The 21,682-nt window shown below is 39.3% G+C and overlaps 1 protein-coding gene across 1 annotated transcript in view; it reads right to left on the reverse strand.

Moving 5' to 3' along the window:
* The window catches only part of BNC2 (basonuclin zinc finger protein 2), a gene marked incomplete at both ends in the record, with an annotated part of 234,956 nt that overhangs the window by 80,532 nt on the left and 132,742 nt on the right, over window positions 1-21,682 (reverse strand). Inside the window, 1 exon segment of the mRNA XM_084278746.1 lies at window positions 17,334-17,569. Within this exon segment, the coding sequence (XP_084134872.1) occupies window positions 17,334-17,569 (236 nt within the window).

Consider the following 21,682-nt stretch of genomic DNA (forward strand, 5'->3'; position numbering starts at 1 on the left):
CCCAGCCAGGGCTCCTTAGGAAAGGAAGCGTATCACTCGCAAAGAGAAGGGACAACTATTCTGCTATGTGTAATAATGGAGGAAAAAAAAAATAAATCTTTTATAGTAAGGTAGCAGGCAAAGTCACTTCTGTCTTCACCCCTCCTCGTGCCCAAATAAGTAATCAATACGATATCTCAGTTGTCTTTCTGTTCTGATTTCTGTAGCATGCACGCCAAGGAGGCTACCAGCACAGTCCAAACAAACAGCAAGAAATGCTTGCTAGCATTAAATAGGCGTGTGCACAATCGCCACGTTCACCGGCCCAAACAGACTCGGGGGTTAGACTCGCAGGGAGGCCACCGTGGCTGGGGGAGAGCTGACTTAAACCAACTCCGTAACGCACCTGGCTGTCTGGGGCAGGCTACACTACGCTTCCCCAAGGCTCGGCTCGGTGCGCAGTCGGCGATGAGAGGTGCCTAACGGTGGAACCCATCAGCACAATTCCCCGCCAGTCAGGAACATGAAACAGCGCAGCTGCTGGGATGAGTGAATAGCTGAAGGAGCTTGTGTGAGCTTCAATAGCAGACCAGAGCAGCGCTCCACTGTGAATGACAAGTGATGGGCCAAATCACTGGGGAGCTACCGATGAGTTATTAATGGTGACAGGTACACTACCTGGGAGACAGGTTGAGAGGGGAAAAAGATTATTTATAAGCGAATAGTTAACAGCTGTACCCACTGCTAAGCATTACATGGATGCCACAAACTGTAGAATTCAAATCTTGGGTTATTCAAGCACGAACAACTGCCTGTCACCAAACTGCAACGCATCGGTACAAATTAAGGTGGGAGAGATGAGACGAGGCTGGAACGATGCCTTGCTCAAGAAGGCAATGTCATCACAGAGTGCAGATAAGAGCTAGAGAAGGGCTGAGATAACCATGAGGTGAATTATGGTTCTTAATAATAATGATGAATTTGCAAGAACAGCTTTTTAATTTTTCCTGAGGGCTCTTGCAAGAGAACAGATGCTGAATGTGTCCTGTACTGACAAGAATAAATTGGGGGAAAATATAATAAGCAAAGGAAATGTTTTCGAAGAAGTTTTCTTTTGATATGAGAAATAATATATTTCTATTGTGGAGATAATTTCTTCTATCTTCAGCCCCCTCCCAAGCTTGAAAGCCACATTGTTAAGATTATAATATAATGTTCTTACAATACCTGCAATAACATAGTTACCCAGTTTTTCCCGAAGGAATGAAGCACTGCACTACTGAGTGTATTAAAAGTCACCTGGACAGAAATCTTTCACATCTATTTCTATTGTACATTCATGCACTATTGGGGGGGGGGGGAAGATAGAAGGTATCAGGATTTTGGAAATGTTTTCATAATGTGAAGATCATCCTGAAATAAACTGTTTCTGAGCTCTTTCCTACCCCATTGCAAAAACACACCTCTGCAGTAAATGCTTACATAGAAGAGAAAAACTAAGAAAGAATTTGATGGCTTTTTTTTCCAACCTTTTAATGCTGTAGAGCAGTTAAATACCAGCAAGAACAGCCAGGTGCCAAGACAATAAGCAGGTGCTCCACTGACTTCCAGTTTACCATAAAACACAGGCTGGAAATCAGTGCACTAGTTTTCTGACCAGAGAGAGACACTTTTGACTTCTAACAAAATGTGTCAAACAACTAGAAAGAAAGAAAGAGGGAAGAAGGGAAGGAGGGAGGGAGGGAGGCAGGCAGGAAGGAAGGCAGGAAGGCAGGAAGGCAGGAAGGCAGGCAGGAAGGCAGGAAGGAAGGCAGGAAGGAAGGCAGGCAGGAAGGCAGGAAGGCAGGAAGGAAGGAAGGCAGGAAGGAAGGCAGGCAGGAAGGCAGGAAGGCAGGAAGGAAGGCAGGAAGGCAGGAAGGAAGGCAGGAAGGCAGGAAGGAAGGAAGGCAGGAAGGAAGGAAGGCAGGAAGGCAGGAAGGAAGGCAGGAAGGAAGGCAGGAAGGAAGGCAGGAAGGCAGGAAGGCAGGAAGGCAGGCAGGAAGGCAGGCAGGAAGGAAGGAAGGAAGGAAGGAAGGAAGGAAGGAAGGAAGGAAGGAAGGAAGGAAGGAAGGAAGGGAGGGAGGGAGGGAGGGAGGGAAGGGAGGGGAGGGGAGGGGAGGGGAGGGGAGAGGAGGGAGGGAGGGAGGGAGGAAGGAAGGAAAAAGATAACAAACTAAATGCTTAAGCTCCAAATTAATTTTTTCTTGAAATGCAGTCTCAAACAGATTGCAAAATGGTAGGAAAAGAAGAGGGCTACTAAGCAACAGCTGGGTTCCTCCAAGGTGGAGGGAAGAAACTGTTCATATTTATGGTTACTGCCACTTCTCATTTCTTTGCCATAGGGGCATTGTGCTCTTGCATGCTCTGGAGGAGATAATGTGAGCCAGAAAAGGTCTACACTTCAAAAAAGCTTGTGAGGCTTTAAAATATAAGGGCATGAACTGACTCAGCACTGTAACTGTTTGCAGGATTTGGTCCAAATCTTTCAGTTCAGGGATTCTGTGTGTCGGGGTCTGTGTGTGTGTGTGTGTGATATTAACCAAGCTTACTCATAACTTGCTTTCTGCTCTTCATAAGATTTAATTATTTTTTTCTCATCTGTTTTATTCTGGTTCTCATGAACAACTGGTGTGATTCCTCAGTGTCTGAACTTCTAATGCTGTGAATCAATATTTAAATACATAGCCAAAGCTGGGTGAGACTGTTAAATTTTATCTTAAGAATTGGCAATTAAAGTGTTTTGTTAAATACTCTGCATTGTGCAAACTGCTTGTCACACAACTTTTGGGTATGCAACAGTTGAGCAGCCACAACATCGTTTTTAAAGATATAGCGAGAGATTCAGGAACTGAATATAGGTGGCATTTGGCATCAGTAGCCTTCTGGAAATTCTGTATCTGCACTGATATCCCCAGATATTATTGATTAAATCCTTGTTTCCCGTCCCTCCTATTTTTAAATTTATTTTTGCTTAAACAGACATGTACTAGAGGAACTGGGCTGAAGGCAGAGGACATACAAATCCAATTTCACAAAGACTGAAATTAAAAAAGTTAATTCACCACGAGTAACTATCAAACAGCATGGAATTCACAGTGAACAAGGTGAGCAGTGCCTCACTGCACAAGTGGTTCCACTGCTTCTGAAGTAAGGCACTACTGAAAGAAATATTAGGCTCTGCATCTAAATGACAATTTTCTTTCTTGATTTCAATGTCAATTTCTCTACTGTTTCTTCAGGAATAGGTCTATGAATTTGGATGCACAAGTTTTGATGCTTAAGTTTGCATGGAGATATCGTGCCTGTTGCTACCATGCTCAAAAAGTAAAACTGTAACTTTAAAAAATAGGTACAAAAAAAGAACAACTTCAAAGATTGATCCAGTGGCTACCTTTCAGCAAAGCCAAACAAATAAACAAAGCTACATAAATGATTATAAAAGATAGGGTGCAAACAATGAGTGTGTTTATTTTATATCAGTCAATATTATTTACCATGTAACTCAGTCAGAACTAATACTCCAAGGAGTACACACAACATATGTCCAACACTGTATTCTTTACAAGTCCACACACCATGTGAGTCCATCCATTAAAGCAGAAGTCTCCTGTTTTCCTCCAAACAGAGTGCAGCACTACGTGTTTTTTATGTATCCATTATAAATTCTTGAGTGACACAAAGGACCAGCTGCCAATAGCAATAAAAGGCCAGGATACTAGGAAGGAAGGCTGGTTTCTAAACATGCCAAACTTTGTTGGAAATGTAGCATGTAAGGATTCTTCCCTCCCCTGTTTCTGACCCCTAGCAGCACCGTGTTCTTCACATTACCTCAGCCAGTCATGTATTAACAAGTACTTCCACCACTTCTGCAAACCTCCCCCTCCTCTTTTTCATAAAGGGTATTTGGAAAACTAGGTCCACACGTTTCAAAAGGAACAGAAACTCATCTCTCAATTTGTATGAGCTATGTAATCAGCTCAGCACACTGGGCAAAGTCTTGGCTTCCTGCACCGCCCGAGTCAACGAAAGGTGGTGGGTGGTCTGCAGACACCCAGCTAGAAGGAAAAGAATCAGGGATGCAGCAGCTGTGTGGCCCACAGACACTGGGGAGAGGATGGCCAGGTGGGCAAGGACACTGTGCTCACTGATTATTTCTTCTGCCTACCTCACAAATCTCCTGCTTGGGGTAGGAAAAAAAAAAAGCGTGACAACCTGGACCAAAGAAGTTAAGGCATTCCTTTCGTGAGGCCCCAGTCTTTGTGGAAATGATGAAACTGACTTGGAAACCTCATGATGAGGATTTGCTTCATTAATGATTCTTCATGTGCAAAACATGCCACAAATGATCTATGGCTTGTGGCCTGTTTTTGAGAGATGTAATAAATGTCAGTGCAGAGAAAGCTGGAGTCTACCCCAGTGAAAACAATTAACAATAAAGAAAGAATCCTTAGAAACCTACAATTTTTAATTGAAACATAGTTTCTCATACAGTTCTCACAACCTACTATTCATTCCTTTTCAACTAAAGGGCAATGCTTACAGGAAAGGAACTGTTGTGTGACCTCAGCTGACCAAGCTGACACACATACATTCACTGAGGCCCCAATTTAGAAAAATATACAAGCAGATGCTTAACACTAAACATGTGAGTAGAACCCTGTTGAAATCAAGGGCATTAATTGTTTGAAGCTAGGTAGGTGCTTATGCACCTTGCTGAATCAGGACCCAGTTTCTGACAGTGACCGAGCGGTTCTCTGGGTAACAAATTAAGTTGTTTCCTGATGGCTTCACGTCTCTAGCATCCAGTAAGTTGAGAACTCTATTGGTTTGCATTTTTAACAACCTCTTTCCCCTCCTGCCTCTCTAATATATTTCTCTAGTATATTTTCTTTGGTACCTCAAAAGGGATGAGTGTTGCTTTTTCTTCAGTCCCTCTCTCCACTACCTGGCCACCTATACGAAGCATATAGAGACTTCATATACTTGCAGCACCTTCCCTCCTGTCTCTTGAACTAAGCTGGAGCAGTCATACAAAGCATTGTCATACAGGTCCTGTTCCCTTGAATAGCTAGGTAAAAACCCAGGGACTTTTGCACAGTGCAGCAGCTGCTGAAATTACAGTACAATTGTCCTGTATGAACTGAGGGTAAACACTCTGCCAAAGTGAAAACCTCAGAGATGGACTTAAAGAGCACCACAACACAAAGCAGACTGGTGACCAGGAAAGGCCTGACAGACACATCTACTGTCTGGTGTGACTAGTACTGGAAATTCATACTATGTTACTGAAGCTATTATTCAGGCATAGGTGTATAGGTATAGTTTCATTTCAGATTTTCAGTTTGAAGCACTTCAGAGGCACCTCAAACTGGTTTGACATTTAAATTCTCATAAGTGCCTCAGAAACCATAAAAATTTCTGTTGTGTTGACATTTTTATCATGCTCAAAAAAACCATCTTATCATTGATACAACAAACATTTCCATGCTAATGTACTCTATTTCCACTGATCTGTTTGACCCTGCAGGTGACTACTCACCAAAAAATGCCCAACAAACAAAAAATGTAGGGCTTTTTTTCCCTATATCTGTGACTCTGGGGAAAGTGTAAAGCTTACATTACTAATACCTTATCATTTTGTTGACCCAAAGAGAGAGCTAGCTCTTCATTCCAGCTGAACAGATACTCTTCCAACTACCAGAATAAACAACCTTCCTTTTAATAATTGTTATAGCACAGTATTAATGCTATATGCAATAATACTGCAATATTAACACAGTAATAAAAATTAGCAAATAGAAAGATATATATATGGGGGCTATAGTGCCATTCAGTTCATAACACATCAAGTACCAGGTGCAGAGAACACACAGAACTAGGACTTAAACTTTCAAGATGCATCTTAAATCCATCATGTAAGATCAACTTGCTATAGCTGTATGTGGCTGGGGGAACACAGGATCCTTGACTCACAACCTCCAGACAGAGACTGGACATGACCCAGTCAGAAATGGATGCGCATAGATGAGCAGCTGGCACTGTGTCTCGGGACCAGACCACTTCTGCTGGTCACTTGTCCCAGTCAGCTTCTGAATTTCTATAACACCCAGGTTCTCTGCAGCCTCATACCAAATGGAATAGTATGAGCAATCTGCTCCAGACATTATTAATTCCTCACTCTTCTTTCTCCAAAGAAACATATCGCTGCCTTCAGCTGTGGCAGAAAATGGATGCCATGGGTCTTATATCCATTACCTCACAACTCTTTGAGCCTACAAAGGGGAGAGAAGAGCTCTGTTTTGCATCCCATGGCACTGTTTGAAATAATACTCCTATCAGGAGGAAACTAGCTCACACATGGAAAGCGATTGAATTTAGTACTAGTTAGATTCTTTACAACTAAATTTATTTTTATTTTAAGGAATTCTAAAAGACATGGGTTAGACAAAAGCATTTTTGTGGATTGTAGCTTTATGGACTCAGCATGTTTTATTTAATACTCAGGAATACTACTGCAGAGTAGCCAATTTTTGCAATTTTATCACAAATCTCTTGATATTACAAAATGGGGTTTTCTTCCTGTACCTCCTTCCTGGAGTTCTTGTGTTTATTTGCTTTCTTATCCAAATAAGTTTTAATTTTTCACTGGTTTTGATGGTAGGTTCTGAGCAGGAAGAAGCAGGAAGAAGCAGGAAGAAGCAGTTTGAAAACACTTTCTCCAGTATAAAATAGGAAGTGAAAATAAATGATTTTATAATTATACTAAATGTAATTGTTTTAACCAATTTCTTGATATTCAGAGTTTGAATTTATGATCTTTAACTGTTTGAGGTTAGTGATATTGCACTGCTTCATATTAATATGCTAACCTGCTATGGTAACTATCCTTTCCTGAAGACATTCACCAAGCAGTCATTCAGCTATCTATTGAGCTAGTAAAAGAGTAAGTTGCCCAAGCATTGTCCTAGCTATTTCCAAATAATCTGGGTGCCATTCTGTTTTAATGCAAAGTCTGGTGCAACATAAGCTAAGCTGCAAGCAACCTGATAAGCAGGCTGAATTTTTTTATTCCTATTTGTCAGCATGATTTGTCAACTTAGAAGTTAAAGACATTGAAGATCCAGACTGCATGGATAAAAATGTAGTAATTTTAACACTTTTATCATATCTACATCTCTAGGCAACCTATACAGATACCCACAAAACCCAGCAAGCTGATATATATGGCACAGCAGTCTTAAAAATCCACTCATCCTACAAGTGAATTCCCTTTCTGCAGGACAACTGCCAGTCACTAGTGGAGGTTTTCACACCCTTTCCAGCAGAAGGAATGTAAGACTTTGGGATACAATTCTGGCAAGATTCATCATGAGGAATCTTGTAAGACACAGTATAAATTGACGTATTTTCCCCTACTATAAGAGGTACATATGAAGTAAATGAAACAAATTCTTCCTCTTTCATTTGATTATTAAAAGATTACTAAAAAAGAAAAAAATACTGAAAGTACTGTTCCAGGGGTGGTGATGTTTCAGAATCTGACTAAAGAACAATCATAATTACACATTCTATTTCATTAGAGGATCTCAAAGCACTTCATAAACATTAATTAACAGCATCCAAGTATTAATTGGGATGATTAGAACATTTTGTAAAAGCCGTGGGGGAGGAGAGAAATCAAGCCGAAGCACAAAGGACTCGTGTAGCAAGTTAATATATTAGAGCTGGTAGAATAATACATGTTTCCTGGCTTCAAGTTAAGTATTCAAAATTCTAGGACATGGTGCAAAATGACAACCAAATCATAGAAGTGATTTCAGCATAGGAAAGAAAAGTGAATTTCTTAATTAAAATATAAGAGTTCATTTTCATCAGACTCAAAATGTACCTTGATAAGTAAAAGGGGGTTGTCTGTCTACATTCAACGCTGTGCTCGTACTGCCTAGAAGGCAACAGTAAGTGCTAATGACATTTACCCCTCCTAATAAGAGTCACTCACACTTCACTGTTATTCCTTGTTATTGCTCAGGACAAGCACTAGCACCTCATTGAAAGATCAGTGCTGCAAGGGAAAAAAGTCCCCTTGAGATCCCTTGGACTTCAAGAAAAGCAGTAAATCAACTGATGCTGGACAGATGACAAGTTTGATTCTCTGTGGCCCTTCCTGATTCCTAAGTGTCTGTGGACCTAAATTTCACAAGTGCCTGAAGCCAGTGCTGACACACAGACAATCAAAACCACCCCTAAACTCAGAGCAAGAGGTGTCTAAACTGGGAAAAGTCTTAAATCCATTAAAGTGTCATGGTCTGGACTCCATACTTTCTAATTGAGATAATCTCCATTGATGTGTAACTGAATGGTTAATACCACAACCTTACCACCTCCAGGACCATGATTTGAATTCTGCCTGAGGTCCTCAGTGAAGAAAGTAGTCTACAAAAAGTGGAAGTTCTAGTCTCTGAGCTGTATTTTGCGAGGAGAGTGATGCTGATTCATTAGATACAACTCACTCCCCAGGGGCACACACATTTCCCTTCGTTCAATAGTTTTATGCCCTTTTCTTTTCTATATAACAGGCCACTGCATTCATTACAAGAAAACTGAGATGGACAGTAACTCCAAGATTCTGCCCTCAACTCAATGGTCATATTACTTCGACAGTGCAGCGTATGTTCTCATAGAGGCTTCAGCATGGAACTGTTGTCAAGAAAAGTGATTTTCCAGGCTATGAGGAAAGCCTTTCTCTCCCTCCCCTCATTCACAGAGAATCAGTCTCAAAAATGGAGAGTTTTGACACACAAAGACTCAAAATCTATTAGAAGGATAAATACAATTTATAGAATTTATAGAAGTTTGTGCATATAGATATACATGGCATATATGCATACTTCACAGAAAAACTTGTGCGGTCATAAATGGTTAAAAAAATTCAAACACATTCTGAAGCAAGAAAGCTGGAAATAGTTTCCTTCTTGGCTTACCTGCCAAGATGCAAGTTCCCCACTCTGTTTCTCAGGCAATGCTTGATGGCATCACTCACACCTAAAACAGTCTAGGGAGTGAACAATTCCTCCCACCTCCTTCATCCCCCACTCTGTTTTAGGTGTTTGTGATATCATCATCTATCACAAGAAGAACACAGGACCATGAACTCAAGCCTTGGCAGGTGAGGAGATTTTTCAGCTCCATTTTAAAAAGCAAGCACACACGGTCCTGGCATATGCCTGACAGACCTTCAGTAACAGCCATTTCCATACTCTGCATCCCAGTAGCTGTGCCCAGCTGTGTGAAGCTTCGTCAGTCAGTGTGATCACAGCTTCTTGTCCTCAGTACTGTAAACAGTACACATTCCAGGTAGGAGAAACACAGCTACACAAAAGTCTCTCTCTCTCTCTCTCTCTCTCTCTCTCTCTTTTTCTTTTGGTCTTCGACAGCCAAAAATGTTTACCATTAAAAAGGCCATCTCTGCATTTCTGAGCCATGTGAAACACTACTGTTATAAAGGCTGACTATTTCATAGTCGTCATTAAGAACTAGCATCGTGTATACTGCTGTTGATCACCAGGGGTTATACAGCCCTCTGCTTCATTACCCTTGCAAGATGCAAGACACAGAGCAGCAATCGCACAGCTCTCCAGCTGCACATATTCTGGAAAGCCAAATGATCTTTGCATGTTACTGAGACATCTGTTGTCACGTAACTTGTCCTGGTGGCATTCAGAAGCGCCATCAAACTCTTTGGAGTTTATTTTTATTCTTTTGCGGTTCAAGCGCTAACAGTTGTGATAAATAGAGTCATGTAGCACTAGTATGATTGGTAGTGTTACTATTAGAGGTACGACATCAAAAGCAGCAGGGAGACGTTAGGCAAGTTAGTGCAGATACAGAGAAAATCTGAAAACATTTCACACTGTAGAACAAGTGGCACTGCCTTGCTCAAACACAAAACAATGCTTCCCTCTGGCTCAGCAGTTGAGCTCTGTTTCCTATCTCCCTCTTCAGTCCTTAATGGTTTAACAGATCTTTTCCCCCCTCTGTTCAGAGATGGGACAATGACTCCTAGCTTAATACAGCTAAGATGAATACAAAAGAGCAAGGGGCATGAGCAGAGGAATCTCTGTTCCACAGAAGTGCAGGGGAGTCATGCTAAACTGACTCACTTGGGAGAAGAGAAACTCTTCCAGATGATCACAGCCGCAGATATTATCATGCAGCGATGCTGTGGGAGGAACGGAAAACTACAGAGATGGACACATCATCTAACAGATCCTTTTCATCTCTTTCTGCTAAAGAGGCAAAATCAGAGGAGGGGGGCCAGTGAAACAGAGGTGAGGCTGAAAAACAGAAGATAAGCAAGGAAAAAAAAAGGAGGGTGGGAAATGGGAGGCAATGACAACAAAGTAAGTTGGAGTGGAAAGAGAGGAAGGAGGAAACAGACAGGCACAGAGAACAAGAAATAGGCAGGGCACACACTATAGAGATCCAGATTTAAATCCCATCTGCATTGGGAGAGTAGAAGTTTGGATAAATGTTACCCAGCTTTGAGCTCTGGTCTCTCCGAGTGCCACTGTTGGAAAACAATGTTGGAAAAAAAGAAAGCATGTGAGTGTTAACAATAATTACACAGTGGAAAAGAAAACACAAGACAGAAGTGTATCTAACAGAGCTGAAAAAAAGTAAATAAAGCTGTAAAACTGTAACTGTCTCTTCATTATCAAGTAATTACATGTGGGTGGCAGTTATTGTGGGAAATACAAGCTTGCATATGAAAGACTTTGGTTGCACTTTGGCTTTGTTACAGTCTTTACCAGATAAACTTCTTAACCTTTATCTGCATCAATTTTACTATACATACAAAGGGCATAATACTCATGGAGACATGGAAAGACTAACTGACTGCTCCTTAAAATGCATGGAAATCCTCCAGTGGTCACAGCTAAACAAGTGCGAAGTATTAATTAAGAGACTGATGAACAGACCAGCGAGGAATGTAAAACAATATCAATTAAATAATTGACAACCTTCACAGGCAAAAGCTATTGTTATTCAATTTATGGTGCATAATTGTCATCAAACTTTTGTTGGGTTGCAAGGCTAAACACTTTTTCCCCATCCATATAATAATTTTATATTTCTTTTAATTTTCTTTATCAAAAAAAAAAGGAAAAAAAGCATTCCACTGTTTTAAAGGTGTTCTTGTTATGAAAGAAAAAAACAAACAATAAATCAACTGATGGCACCTGGGAGAAAAAACCTGACAGAAACTTCACGTGACTTATGATTATAGATAGCAGACTACATTGAACTGAAAGTATGACATCGTCACTATGATGACCTGACACCACTTATCTGCCTTGGAAAAGCTGATATCCTCAGAGCTGCTGTTTGTTTGTTTTCTTTCTAATGTTCCTTATGTTTAAGCAATGGAGGCTGTTTGACAAGCTGTTAATTAAATAGCCCTTGTACTTGGGCTCTGTAGCAAAAGTTCAAACATCTTAAAAGGAGGTAAATGAGTACAGATGGGAAAGCTAAGACTACATTCTCTAAAAGAGGTCAGATAGCAACAGAACACATGCTTTTCTGAAATCCTCCACAGGCAAGCCAATGGTGGGCAATATTTAATTCTAAGAACAGTAAAGCAATTTCCATCTGTGCATATGGTTAATATTTCACCTGCTTAGAAAGGATAAGGTGCTAAGGGATTACTCTGAGAAAGAACAGAAAAGAAATTAGGAATGGTACTATTAAAGATGCTCAAATTTCTTTCTTTGGTCTCTCTCCACATCTCTTGAGCCAATCTGGATGTAAGAATAGTGTGCATGAACAAACTAGTTGTGGTAAACTAGGACAGCAAATGAAAACAACCCATTCCACCAAAACCAACTATGTTTTACCAAAATATTTAAATATCTCAGAACTGAATTATCTAACCTACACTATGTACTTCACAGTTTGAATGAGTTCGTTTTAGTTAATGGGATGTTGCCTTCTGGAAACATCTACATTTCTCTCCCTAATGTATACCTTCAGAGAGGTATACACTCCTAGCTGACTCCAGTGACAGAAACAGTTTTTCTTGTTTGACAGTAGTTTTAGCCCTATGGAACCAAAACACAATGGGATAATAAACCACCATCCATCCTGGTCATCATCTAAAGAGTTAACTAAATTCATAAAGTAGGTATTGTGCTGATGATCTGTGGGCAAAGAAACACACAAGCCCAAGCCAGCAGTGCACAGGAAGTCATTAATTTCAGAATTTTTTTCTTTTAAAATTAGCAGTCTTGACAGTGAAACCACAGAGGCAGGAAGAGAATTGTACTCCCGTTTCCTGTCTTCCTAAAGCAGAAAATGTTATCTAACAATTTTGAGTTTCATTGGTTTTCAGCATTGACATTGCCATAGGAAAGTCCTTCATTTGGATTAGTGATGCCCTATGCACAGTCCAGTGCATGGACTTTTAGAAGCGAGTCACCTTTTGGGCCAATAAAATCCCCATACTTTTTGAGCTGGCTTTAATTTTGATTTTGGTTTTGGAGATTTTTTTTTTGTTTTTTAAAGTTTGTTGTAGTTGTGAGTGGCACCAGAGAATTTGGCAGTCAAGATGTTGCTGGTGAGATACTGACTATAACATACATTTTTTGAGGGAGTGATGGTAAGAACGGGAATCCTAGGTCTAGCCCTTTTCCTGATTCTGCCAGTGCTCTATTCCATGCTCCTCTTTGCACTGCAAAGATACTTACTTTCCTCTTTTACGGTAAGGGAATACAACCATTTGATCACACAATGGTTGAAAAGGTGTTGAGTTGTTCTAAAAACACTGAATCATTATTTGCAAGAAGCCAGTTTATAACCTCTAAGTTGTTGTCACGTGTCGTCTTGTCTGCAGCAGGGCCAGTGCAAAAGCTGGATGGCCCAGCAATGCCCCAGTTGTTCATTGCTAGTGGCATAATTGCTCTCTGTCCCTTTCCTCTCTGAATAATCAGTGTTCACTCTTACACGTTTAGCAGGATGATTTTTCTAACCTCACTTGTTTATAGAGAACCTGGCTAGGGATTGATTACACGTGCAGTTACACTAGTGAATGGGTGAGGCAAAGTATTCTCCAGCAGTGGAGCAGAGGAGAAGCATGGGCAAAGTTACATCTTCACTCAGCTTAGCTGGAACCAAACCAGGGCGGGAGGACTTTCTCACAGCTGAGCTGTTTTTCACAGCGAAACTAACTCCACCCAAATCGATAGAGCCACTAATCACATCCCTTTGAGTAGCAAGTGCAGAATCTGACCAACACCAGCTACTCTTATCAACGGAATAATAGTCCATCATGTGAAGACATTTGTTGCATTGGCTGTTTCGGAAGAGGAAGCCTACTGGCTCACTAACAGCTCCACACCAAATACAGTAACTTGGTTCCACAGGATAGATAGTGGATAAATAACCCTAGAAGCTGTAATACTCGAGATGCCCACAGAGCAGATACAGTCCAGAAACTTTCCATATGCGGTAAGGTTCTTTCGAGGATGACTCCAAAAGATGGGAGAGCTACTCCTCCTCTAAAACATTAATCCTGTGAGCAATCCGATGAGACTGCTGACCAAACTGCCACTCATTGACATGTCAGAGATAGGTATCTATTCACCAGAAACTAGGTTTGTTGCGCAGAGGCCACAGAGAGCTTGCCAGGTCTTAATGCCTTTCAGACGTTACTGGCAATGCCCAAATGTGAAAGGCACTGTATCACATTACCTCCTCTGGCTTCAGGGTTCCTTTGCTTCCTGTGCTCCATTAATGCATCCACTGAATAGAGCAATAAATACTGCATTTTTTTTTCCTCAGCCCACTGCTTTTTAATTTGCTATTTAGAAACATTATTAGTCAAAATGAGGATATTAGAAATAATCCCACCCACTTTACAACACCAATACACAACAAAGGAGAGGTTTTCTCTTGTTTCTCAAGTGGAGCAAACATGGGGTTTTCTCAAAAGTTACCAAGAACAAGTTTTGTTTGTTTCATTGGTTTTGGTTTGTTTTTTTTTGTTTGTGGGGGGTGGAGTTCTGGCGGGGATATTTGTTGGCGGGGAGGCTTGCTTTTTTTGGTGGGAAGAGGGGTGTCGTTATGGATCTTGAACAGAATAGAAAATATCTGGCAATACTAAAATAATTGATTTTGAAGGGATACATCTACCCAAGGATTATTCCCTCTCCCCACCTTCCCCCAAAAAACCTCCATTCATGGAAAGTGTTAAAATATTTAAACACTTCTATCATGATTCAGAGGAAATTCTATGCAGACTGGTATCTCAGACCTTCCCAAGGCATAAAACTCCAATTTTGCAACAGTTCTACAGATCTTTTGCACTGTGGTTATTTCGTAAGCACTGGAAGTTGAACCAAAATTAAGTATTCTGAAATCTGTCACAATCATTCCCTTTCCTTATTCTGTTACTTCTCTTAGTCCTTGTGGAAGGGATTTAGGTTACAGAGTTTCTGTGTTCCAAGTAAGTTCTGTATTTCTGAGTAAATCCTCAAAGCTACTTTTTTTTTTAATGCCAAACAGTAATATCCATCATTTCATCAAGATACAAGTTTAAAATATTATTTTTATTAGGTTACACTTCTCTAACTCCAGCATTATAGCAAATTTAAACCTTTTCCTAGACATATATTTGTAGATTTGATGTATAACGAATATGTATACATATGACTGGACCAGCTTATAGCTTAGACAGGTTTGCACAGACAAATTAGAAAGAGCTATACTTCCAGATTGAGAGTCAGGCGTTCCTGAATTCACTGTGTGACAGCCTACCAACAATCCCATGGCTCTGCAATTCTGAATGATTTGTTTTGGTACTTGATATTTTTGGTTCTCCTATTGGAGGCATATGCCATTTTGTCACAAGATTTTTGTGTGGAAAAGCTGACTATGAAAGCCTCAAACAGGGCTACAGTGGAGACTACCATTCTGTAATGACAAGCTTCTTACGTCACATTACCATACATGACCTTTCAAATTTCCTTCCATGCACCTTTTCTTTTTATCAGAGAGTTGCAATAGGGTTACTTTTTAAGCAAGACTTTTGTATCACTCTAACTTTGGTTAATTTTCCTAAGATTCCTCTTCGTATGTGTTTTATTGAGCAGTTTCCCTTTTCTGAGCTTCTGAGCTTTAATGGAAACAAAACACATTCTTTGCCCAGAGTTTGTGGAGCCTCCACCCTTGGAGCTATTCAAAAGCCATGCAGACATGGTCCTGGACAACAAGCTCTTCGTAGCTCTGCTAGAGCAGGGCGGTTGGACAAGGTGACCCCCCTTCCAATTTCTTTAAAATTAGAGCTAGACTACACCTATCACAGGTCTTCACTCACCCACTAGCACAAACCACAGCTGAGCACTAACCAAGTCAATTTGTGGCAAGACTGTAACAGCTGCCCTTATCTTTCATTGATAACTGTTCTCCTTTAACTGACATAATATTCAATATAATGCTGTTGAATATAGTAATGGTAAAATTCTTGCCTCGAGGGCTACAATGCAATTGAATTTTAGCCAGATAAACTGAACTCTGACCCACTAGTGTGTTATAGGTCTTTGCACCACTCAACTGCATAGGTCACAATCTTGCTCTGTATAAACCTCTATGTAATTATATTACAAGACATTCTTGCATATACTAAGGCCATTCTAACAGATAATTAAAAAAAAAATCAATATAGGTCTGATTCTATGACATTTAAAATAAGAAAACTACTGATTTCAGTCAGTCTTCTTGTCTGTAAGGGACATTGAATTACATTCTGTGCTTGTAATATATTACATATATTAATCACATTCAGTAAACTGCAATTTTCTAATGTTATATCCTAGAAAGAATGCATTTTTTATGTGTATTCTTTTGCAAATTGTATTTCTTCAGCCTTCTTGATCAGCATCATTCAGAAACCAGGCATGTAAAATGTGATGCAATATGCACACAATACCATCACGATATGCATCTCCATAGATTATCTATCATATATCTATGTAAATTATGTATGATATCTAGTATCTATAGATACACATCCATATGTATATATATTACAAATTTCTATAGATACCTGTTGTATAAATATCATGGATATGTACTTACATGCAAATTTTAGATTGGTAATGGGGAAATGGATCCTATTATATTTCAACGTATGTTACATCCTAAAACAATTAAAGAGCTATATTCTGTACATATCCTGACAAAAAACCAGGATCTCATTTCTGAACTAATTGCCTGTTCATTACTCTTTCTGTGGGACTATTCTACAATTTAGAACACATTTCTGTGAAAATCTGTGTAGAGAGTATTTAAGAACACAAAATATGAAGGTTTCCATAGAATTATGTAAGGATAATTTACTCCTTTCACACAAAAGACAGAAAATTGAAGAGGAATTTTAAAATACAGTCCGAATTCTTTAGAGCAGGAATAAAGATTCCCATAGTTTCTGTACAGTGCTGAACAGAATCATTCAGAAACTAGAATTTTCAGATTTTTTCAGGTGTGTCCACTTCAGTAACTGGATGACTTCTAGATAATGCAGAGGTCCCATAAAGTCATCAGCAATTAAGAGAACTCAGAAGCATGTAGGATTAGATTGTCAGGAGAAAATAATCTTATAAAATGTAATTACTTATTTTGGAACCCAACAGATGATTAAATTCTTCAGATAAGCAACCATACATACTCATGACCATACTCATAAAGCAAGCCTATCCATTTTCTTATTCACTTATTTTACGGTTTGCTTTGATTATCTTAACCAATCTGCATGTAACACTTTATTTAAAGCTACCTTTTTAAAATGGCCTTATAAACAAGGTTTTCCTGTTTATACTTTACATTGCAAGGAGATTTCCCAATATAACCCCCATATATACCTTTTGCTGTACAGCTTGCCAAAGAAGGACAGAAAAGGTGAAGGAGCTGATGACATTGATCATACTATTTTAAGACAAACAGTAGCCCTTGAAAACTTGCCAGTTGCTTTTGATGGCGAAATCAACTTGCACCTGGCTAAACTCCATATTTGCAGTATTTAAGGTATTTCCTACAATAAGCGTAAGCAAGTACAAATAAACACTAGGGTATGAAGGAACCTGGCATTTATTTTTTTTTTAGCAGCTTAGGAAAAATTGAATATTTTATTTTGCCAACACCATCATTAGCCTTCAACTTGCCTCACTAAATTTACTTTGTATCATCCCACCTCTTTGGATGCATCTGTACAAAAATCCAAAACAATTAACTGGCTTGGAAACATGCTTTGCTTTATTTCCTACCTGAAGGATGTAGCCTCGAACATAGTCTCGAAGTGTCCAGCCTAAACCATGTAGAATATGCAACACTTCCTCTTGCTTCAGTACACTGAAGAGTCGGTCAAGTAGTATCTTCAGTCTCACAGGCACAGCCTGAGTACCGTAGAGCATCAGGCTGCTGATGTCAAACACAACGTTGGACTGCACAATCTCCACTTGGGTTGGGTGGTAGAGGTGCTGAGTACTAAGTTTGTCCAAGGCTGAAACAAAAACAGTTAAGAATAAGGGAAGAGCTAAAGGAAAGACAAGAAAATAATCCCAAAGAATTATCTAAATACATTAACATTTAGCAAGCAGATGCACTTACTTTCCAGAGAAATATTGCCTGGATGAATCATAGAATCGAACAGTGGTTTGGGTTGGGAGGGATAAAAATCAATAGAATTGTTTGGGTTGGGTCATCTAGTCCTACCCCCTTGCAATGAGCAGGGACATCTTCCATGAATTTTTCCAGGGAAGGGGCTCTACCACCCGTCTACACAACTTGTTCCAGTGTTTCACCATCCTTACTGTAAAAAGTGCCTTCCTTACATCTAGTCTAAACCTTCCTTCTTTTACTTTAAATCCTATACCCTTTGTCATAGTGCTGTCTCCATCTTTCTTCTGAGCACCGTTTAAGTACTGAAAGGATACAATAACGTGTCCCCAGAGCCTTCTCTTCTCCAGGATGAAGAAGCCCAACTCTCTCAGCCTGTACTCTTTGGACAGGTGCTCTAGTCCACTGGTCATCTTTGTGGCCCTCCTCTGGACTCAGTAAAACAGCTCCATGTCTTTCTTGTACTGGGCACCACATAACTGGACACTGTACTCAAGGTGGGGTCTTACCAGAGTGAATTAGAAGGCCAGAATCTGCTGGCCATGCTGCTTTGGACACAGTTGTCTTTCTGAGCTGCCAGCACCCATTAGTAGCTATCCAGCTTTTTATCCACTAGTACCCTGTGGATAAAAAGTGCTTTTCTACAGGAGTCTTCTCAATCCCTTCATGTCCCAGCAGCTATTGATATCAGAAGTTGCCCTGCCCCACGTACAGTCTCTTGCACTTGGCCTTACTGAACTTCATGAAGTTCACATGGGCCTAGTTCTTGATCTTGTCCCCGTTCCTCTGGCATGTCAACTGCGCCACTCAAAATGGTGTTGTCTTTAAATCTGCTAAGAGTGTATTCAGTCCTACTGCCTGTATCATTGATGAAGGTGTTGAACAGTGATGGTCCCAGTATGGACCTATGATGGATACCACTCATTGCTGAGTGAATCTTTTTCACAGATGCAGTCTGAAACAGGCCTAATTTACAGAGATCACAGTTAACTTTAATTCTTACAGCACAAGGGTGCTCAGCTGAGCACACCAGATACCACAATGTTTTTAAGTTCAAAAGATATGACAGAAAATTTATGACTAACTGATGACCAAGACTGAAGCTGTGCAATATTGATTGAGACTGCTAAAGGTAAACCTCTAGAGGACTAAAAGAGAAAAAAGATACACCCTAAACCCCAGCCTTCTAAGCATGTTAAAAATTGGTCCCCTGATTTAACATAAATTCTGTAATAAATTCACTACTGCATGAGCTGGCTAGTTTGTTTTACCTTTCTGTGTGAATTTCATATATTCACTTTGACATAAATAATTTAGAGATGAGGGGAGGCCAGGTTTGCAGGATGAAGGTAATTCTTATCCCCTTGTGAACGTAAATATGATGGAATTGCATATGACATCATGCACTTACTGAGTATCAATGTTTACATTTAAATTTCTTTCTATTTTATGGATATATTGCAGCATCTAAGCTTCTCACTGCTTTTTTAAACAAAACTTTCCGAGCATTTAAAATAATTTTATAGGGACTTCTTCTCTTGTACTTTGGTTCTTCTTGGCTTATGGTCACTGGAGAGTTCATGTACTCTTGATAAATTGCTTTCTTACATCCAGAGCGCAAAGGCCCTTATCATTTACTCGCTGGCTTCATTCAACATGTTTACTCCAAGGAATACTTTGTCAAAGAGTTCTGGTTTCCTCATACTTCATTTCTTGCAACTGATTTTTCTGATCTTTCCTATTCTAGTGGTTAAATCAACTTTGAATAAATAGCTTTAAATATTAATTTAACATTCAAAAAAGATAAGGAATTGGCAAGCCTAGGGACTGCAGTCCTGTGTCTCTCTACAGGACATTCATACTGCAGAATGTGAAGGGTGGGATTTTCTTCCAAAAGCTCTTCTTCCAATGTACTTCAGCTATATAGGCTCCCATGATGTGGGACTGATTTATTTACAAGGTCTAATGAATGGGATACTTTCATTCAGAATCAAATACTTTAAATGCTTTCCCACTTTTTCTTTCAGGCCTTTTTATATATGATATTTTTGTAACAGGGTTATTTTGCTACTACTGTTAACAGATGCATCATCTATGTACTAGGATAGAAAAATGTAGAAAATTGATGTATTTTTTGTACTGTGTAGGCTGTACTCCATGTGTGCTGATATGCATATATGTGTACCTGGAGGGCAAAGCAACCCTGGAAGGAGACAAATAATTATTCTTTTTTTTTAAACTACTACTATTATTTTCAATAAGAATGCTGTAAATATTAATGTTAATAGATGTAACACATTCTACCAGACTATTAAAATAATTAAACAGATATGAAGCTTTCTCCTTCAGTCTTACAGAACAAGCATAGTGTCCAAAAAGGTTAACTGGCTTCTCCATGTTACACAAATTTGACCAGAGTCAATACCTGAATGAGTATTTTCTGAATATTTAGTGCTTTTTAATTATGGCATCATACTGTATTTCTAATATACCTTAACATTTTGTTTTGTGTCTCTTTATTTAACAGTAAACCCTATGCAGGCAGCCAGGAAAGGCAAGTTCTTGCAGCTAAAGAAGACTTGGGTTGCTGAAGATTTTAAGGTCATGTTTCTACTTTGGTCCAAGCCAGAATGACTGTAAGACATCTTTACTTAAAGACTACTGGGTGGATTCTAAAACAAGCAGCTAGAATAAGATTACAAACTTCTGTGCACACTTATACCCACTTCATGTAATGTGACCACTCTGAGGATAATAGCTTTGGAAAGGCTGAGATGGAGTGTAAGTGAGAAAAGAAATAAAAAAGGTCCTTTAAAATTACTAAGCACACTCTTTGACCATCAGACAGAAATTTTTACAAGATAACCTGTTCTATTCCATTTATCTGCAACGTTTATTTTTAATCTATATTATCTATAGACATCTGCTTCTCAACACACACATATACACACAAGTAGGAGTTAGTCTGGTGTTGGATTAACAATCCAAGTGACAGTGAAATCATCTCCAATTTTGATTCATGGCCTTATTCTGCACAGTATATAATATACAAATAAGCAGTGAATTTTATCCTTTTGAAGTACAAGTCAGGATATGCACTAAAACATATAATTTATAACATTAAAACGCATGTGTTTTTGCATGGGTGTTTAAAAACAGGCAGACTTCATGCTACAAACAACAGTGACAAAAGAAGTAAAACATTTCTTGGCTAAAGAAATATTTGACAGAAGTTGCTTTCTGTACTACTAACTGATTTCTCCTCTGGTATCATTACTGAACTAATGCCAGCATTCCAGGTGCATTCAAGAGGCCATTTAGATTGTTAGGCACATACTTTTTCAAATAAGAGATAGGAGAAGTATCTAAGTCTCAATGTGTGTCTGATTCTTTTGGGTTTTGTTGGTTTGTTTTTTTTTCCTGTAAGAACAAGAGCATTAACTTTAGCCTTCTTGTCAAGTCTCAGAGTAGATAGTCACATTCTGCTGTCCTGAATTGCCCATCAAATTTCATGAGGATAAGACATTTTTGCTTCTAAACTACTGTTTCAATTTCCATATGTTAATGAGCAGTGAATGTATTCAACAATATTTGCAGCAGTGTATGACTTCATAAATGCTGAGAAGACTTCAAGATGAAACATGCTATGTAAGAAAAGAGCTTTATCATACCAAAAATCATGTAAACAGATGCATCCTTATTAAGAAGATATCAGCGACTGAATATCATAAACCACACATTAAAAGTTCCTTCCTAGTGCAGCATGAGGTATTATTCACACTTCTTACACTTCCAGTGGGCTCAGAAGTTCAAACAGAAAAGTCTTAACATGATTGTGACTTTTTGTTCGTACCTAAACAGTCTTTTCCTAAAACATGACTATGATGGCTTCATCTAGGTGTTTAAGCTAAAAAGGCTGCCTTTAAGCAGCCAAATTAAATTCTTTGAACTGCCCAAATAGTCTGATATCCTTTTACTCAGTGTGAGTGGAAAGCTA

This window comes from Gallinula chloropus (assembly GCF_964237585.1).
Source record: "Gallinula chloropus genome assembly, chromosome: Z".
Lineage (NCBI taxonomy): Eukaryota > Metazoa > Chordata > Aves > Gruiformes > Rallidae > Gallinula > Gallinula chloropus.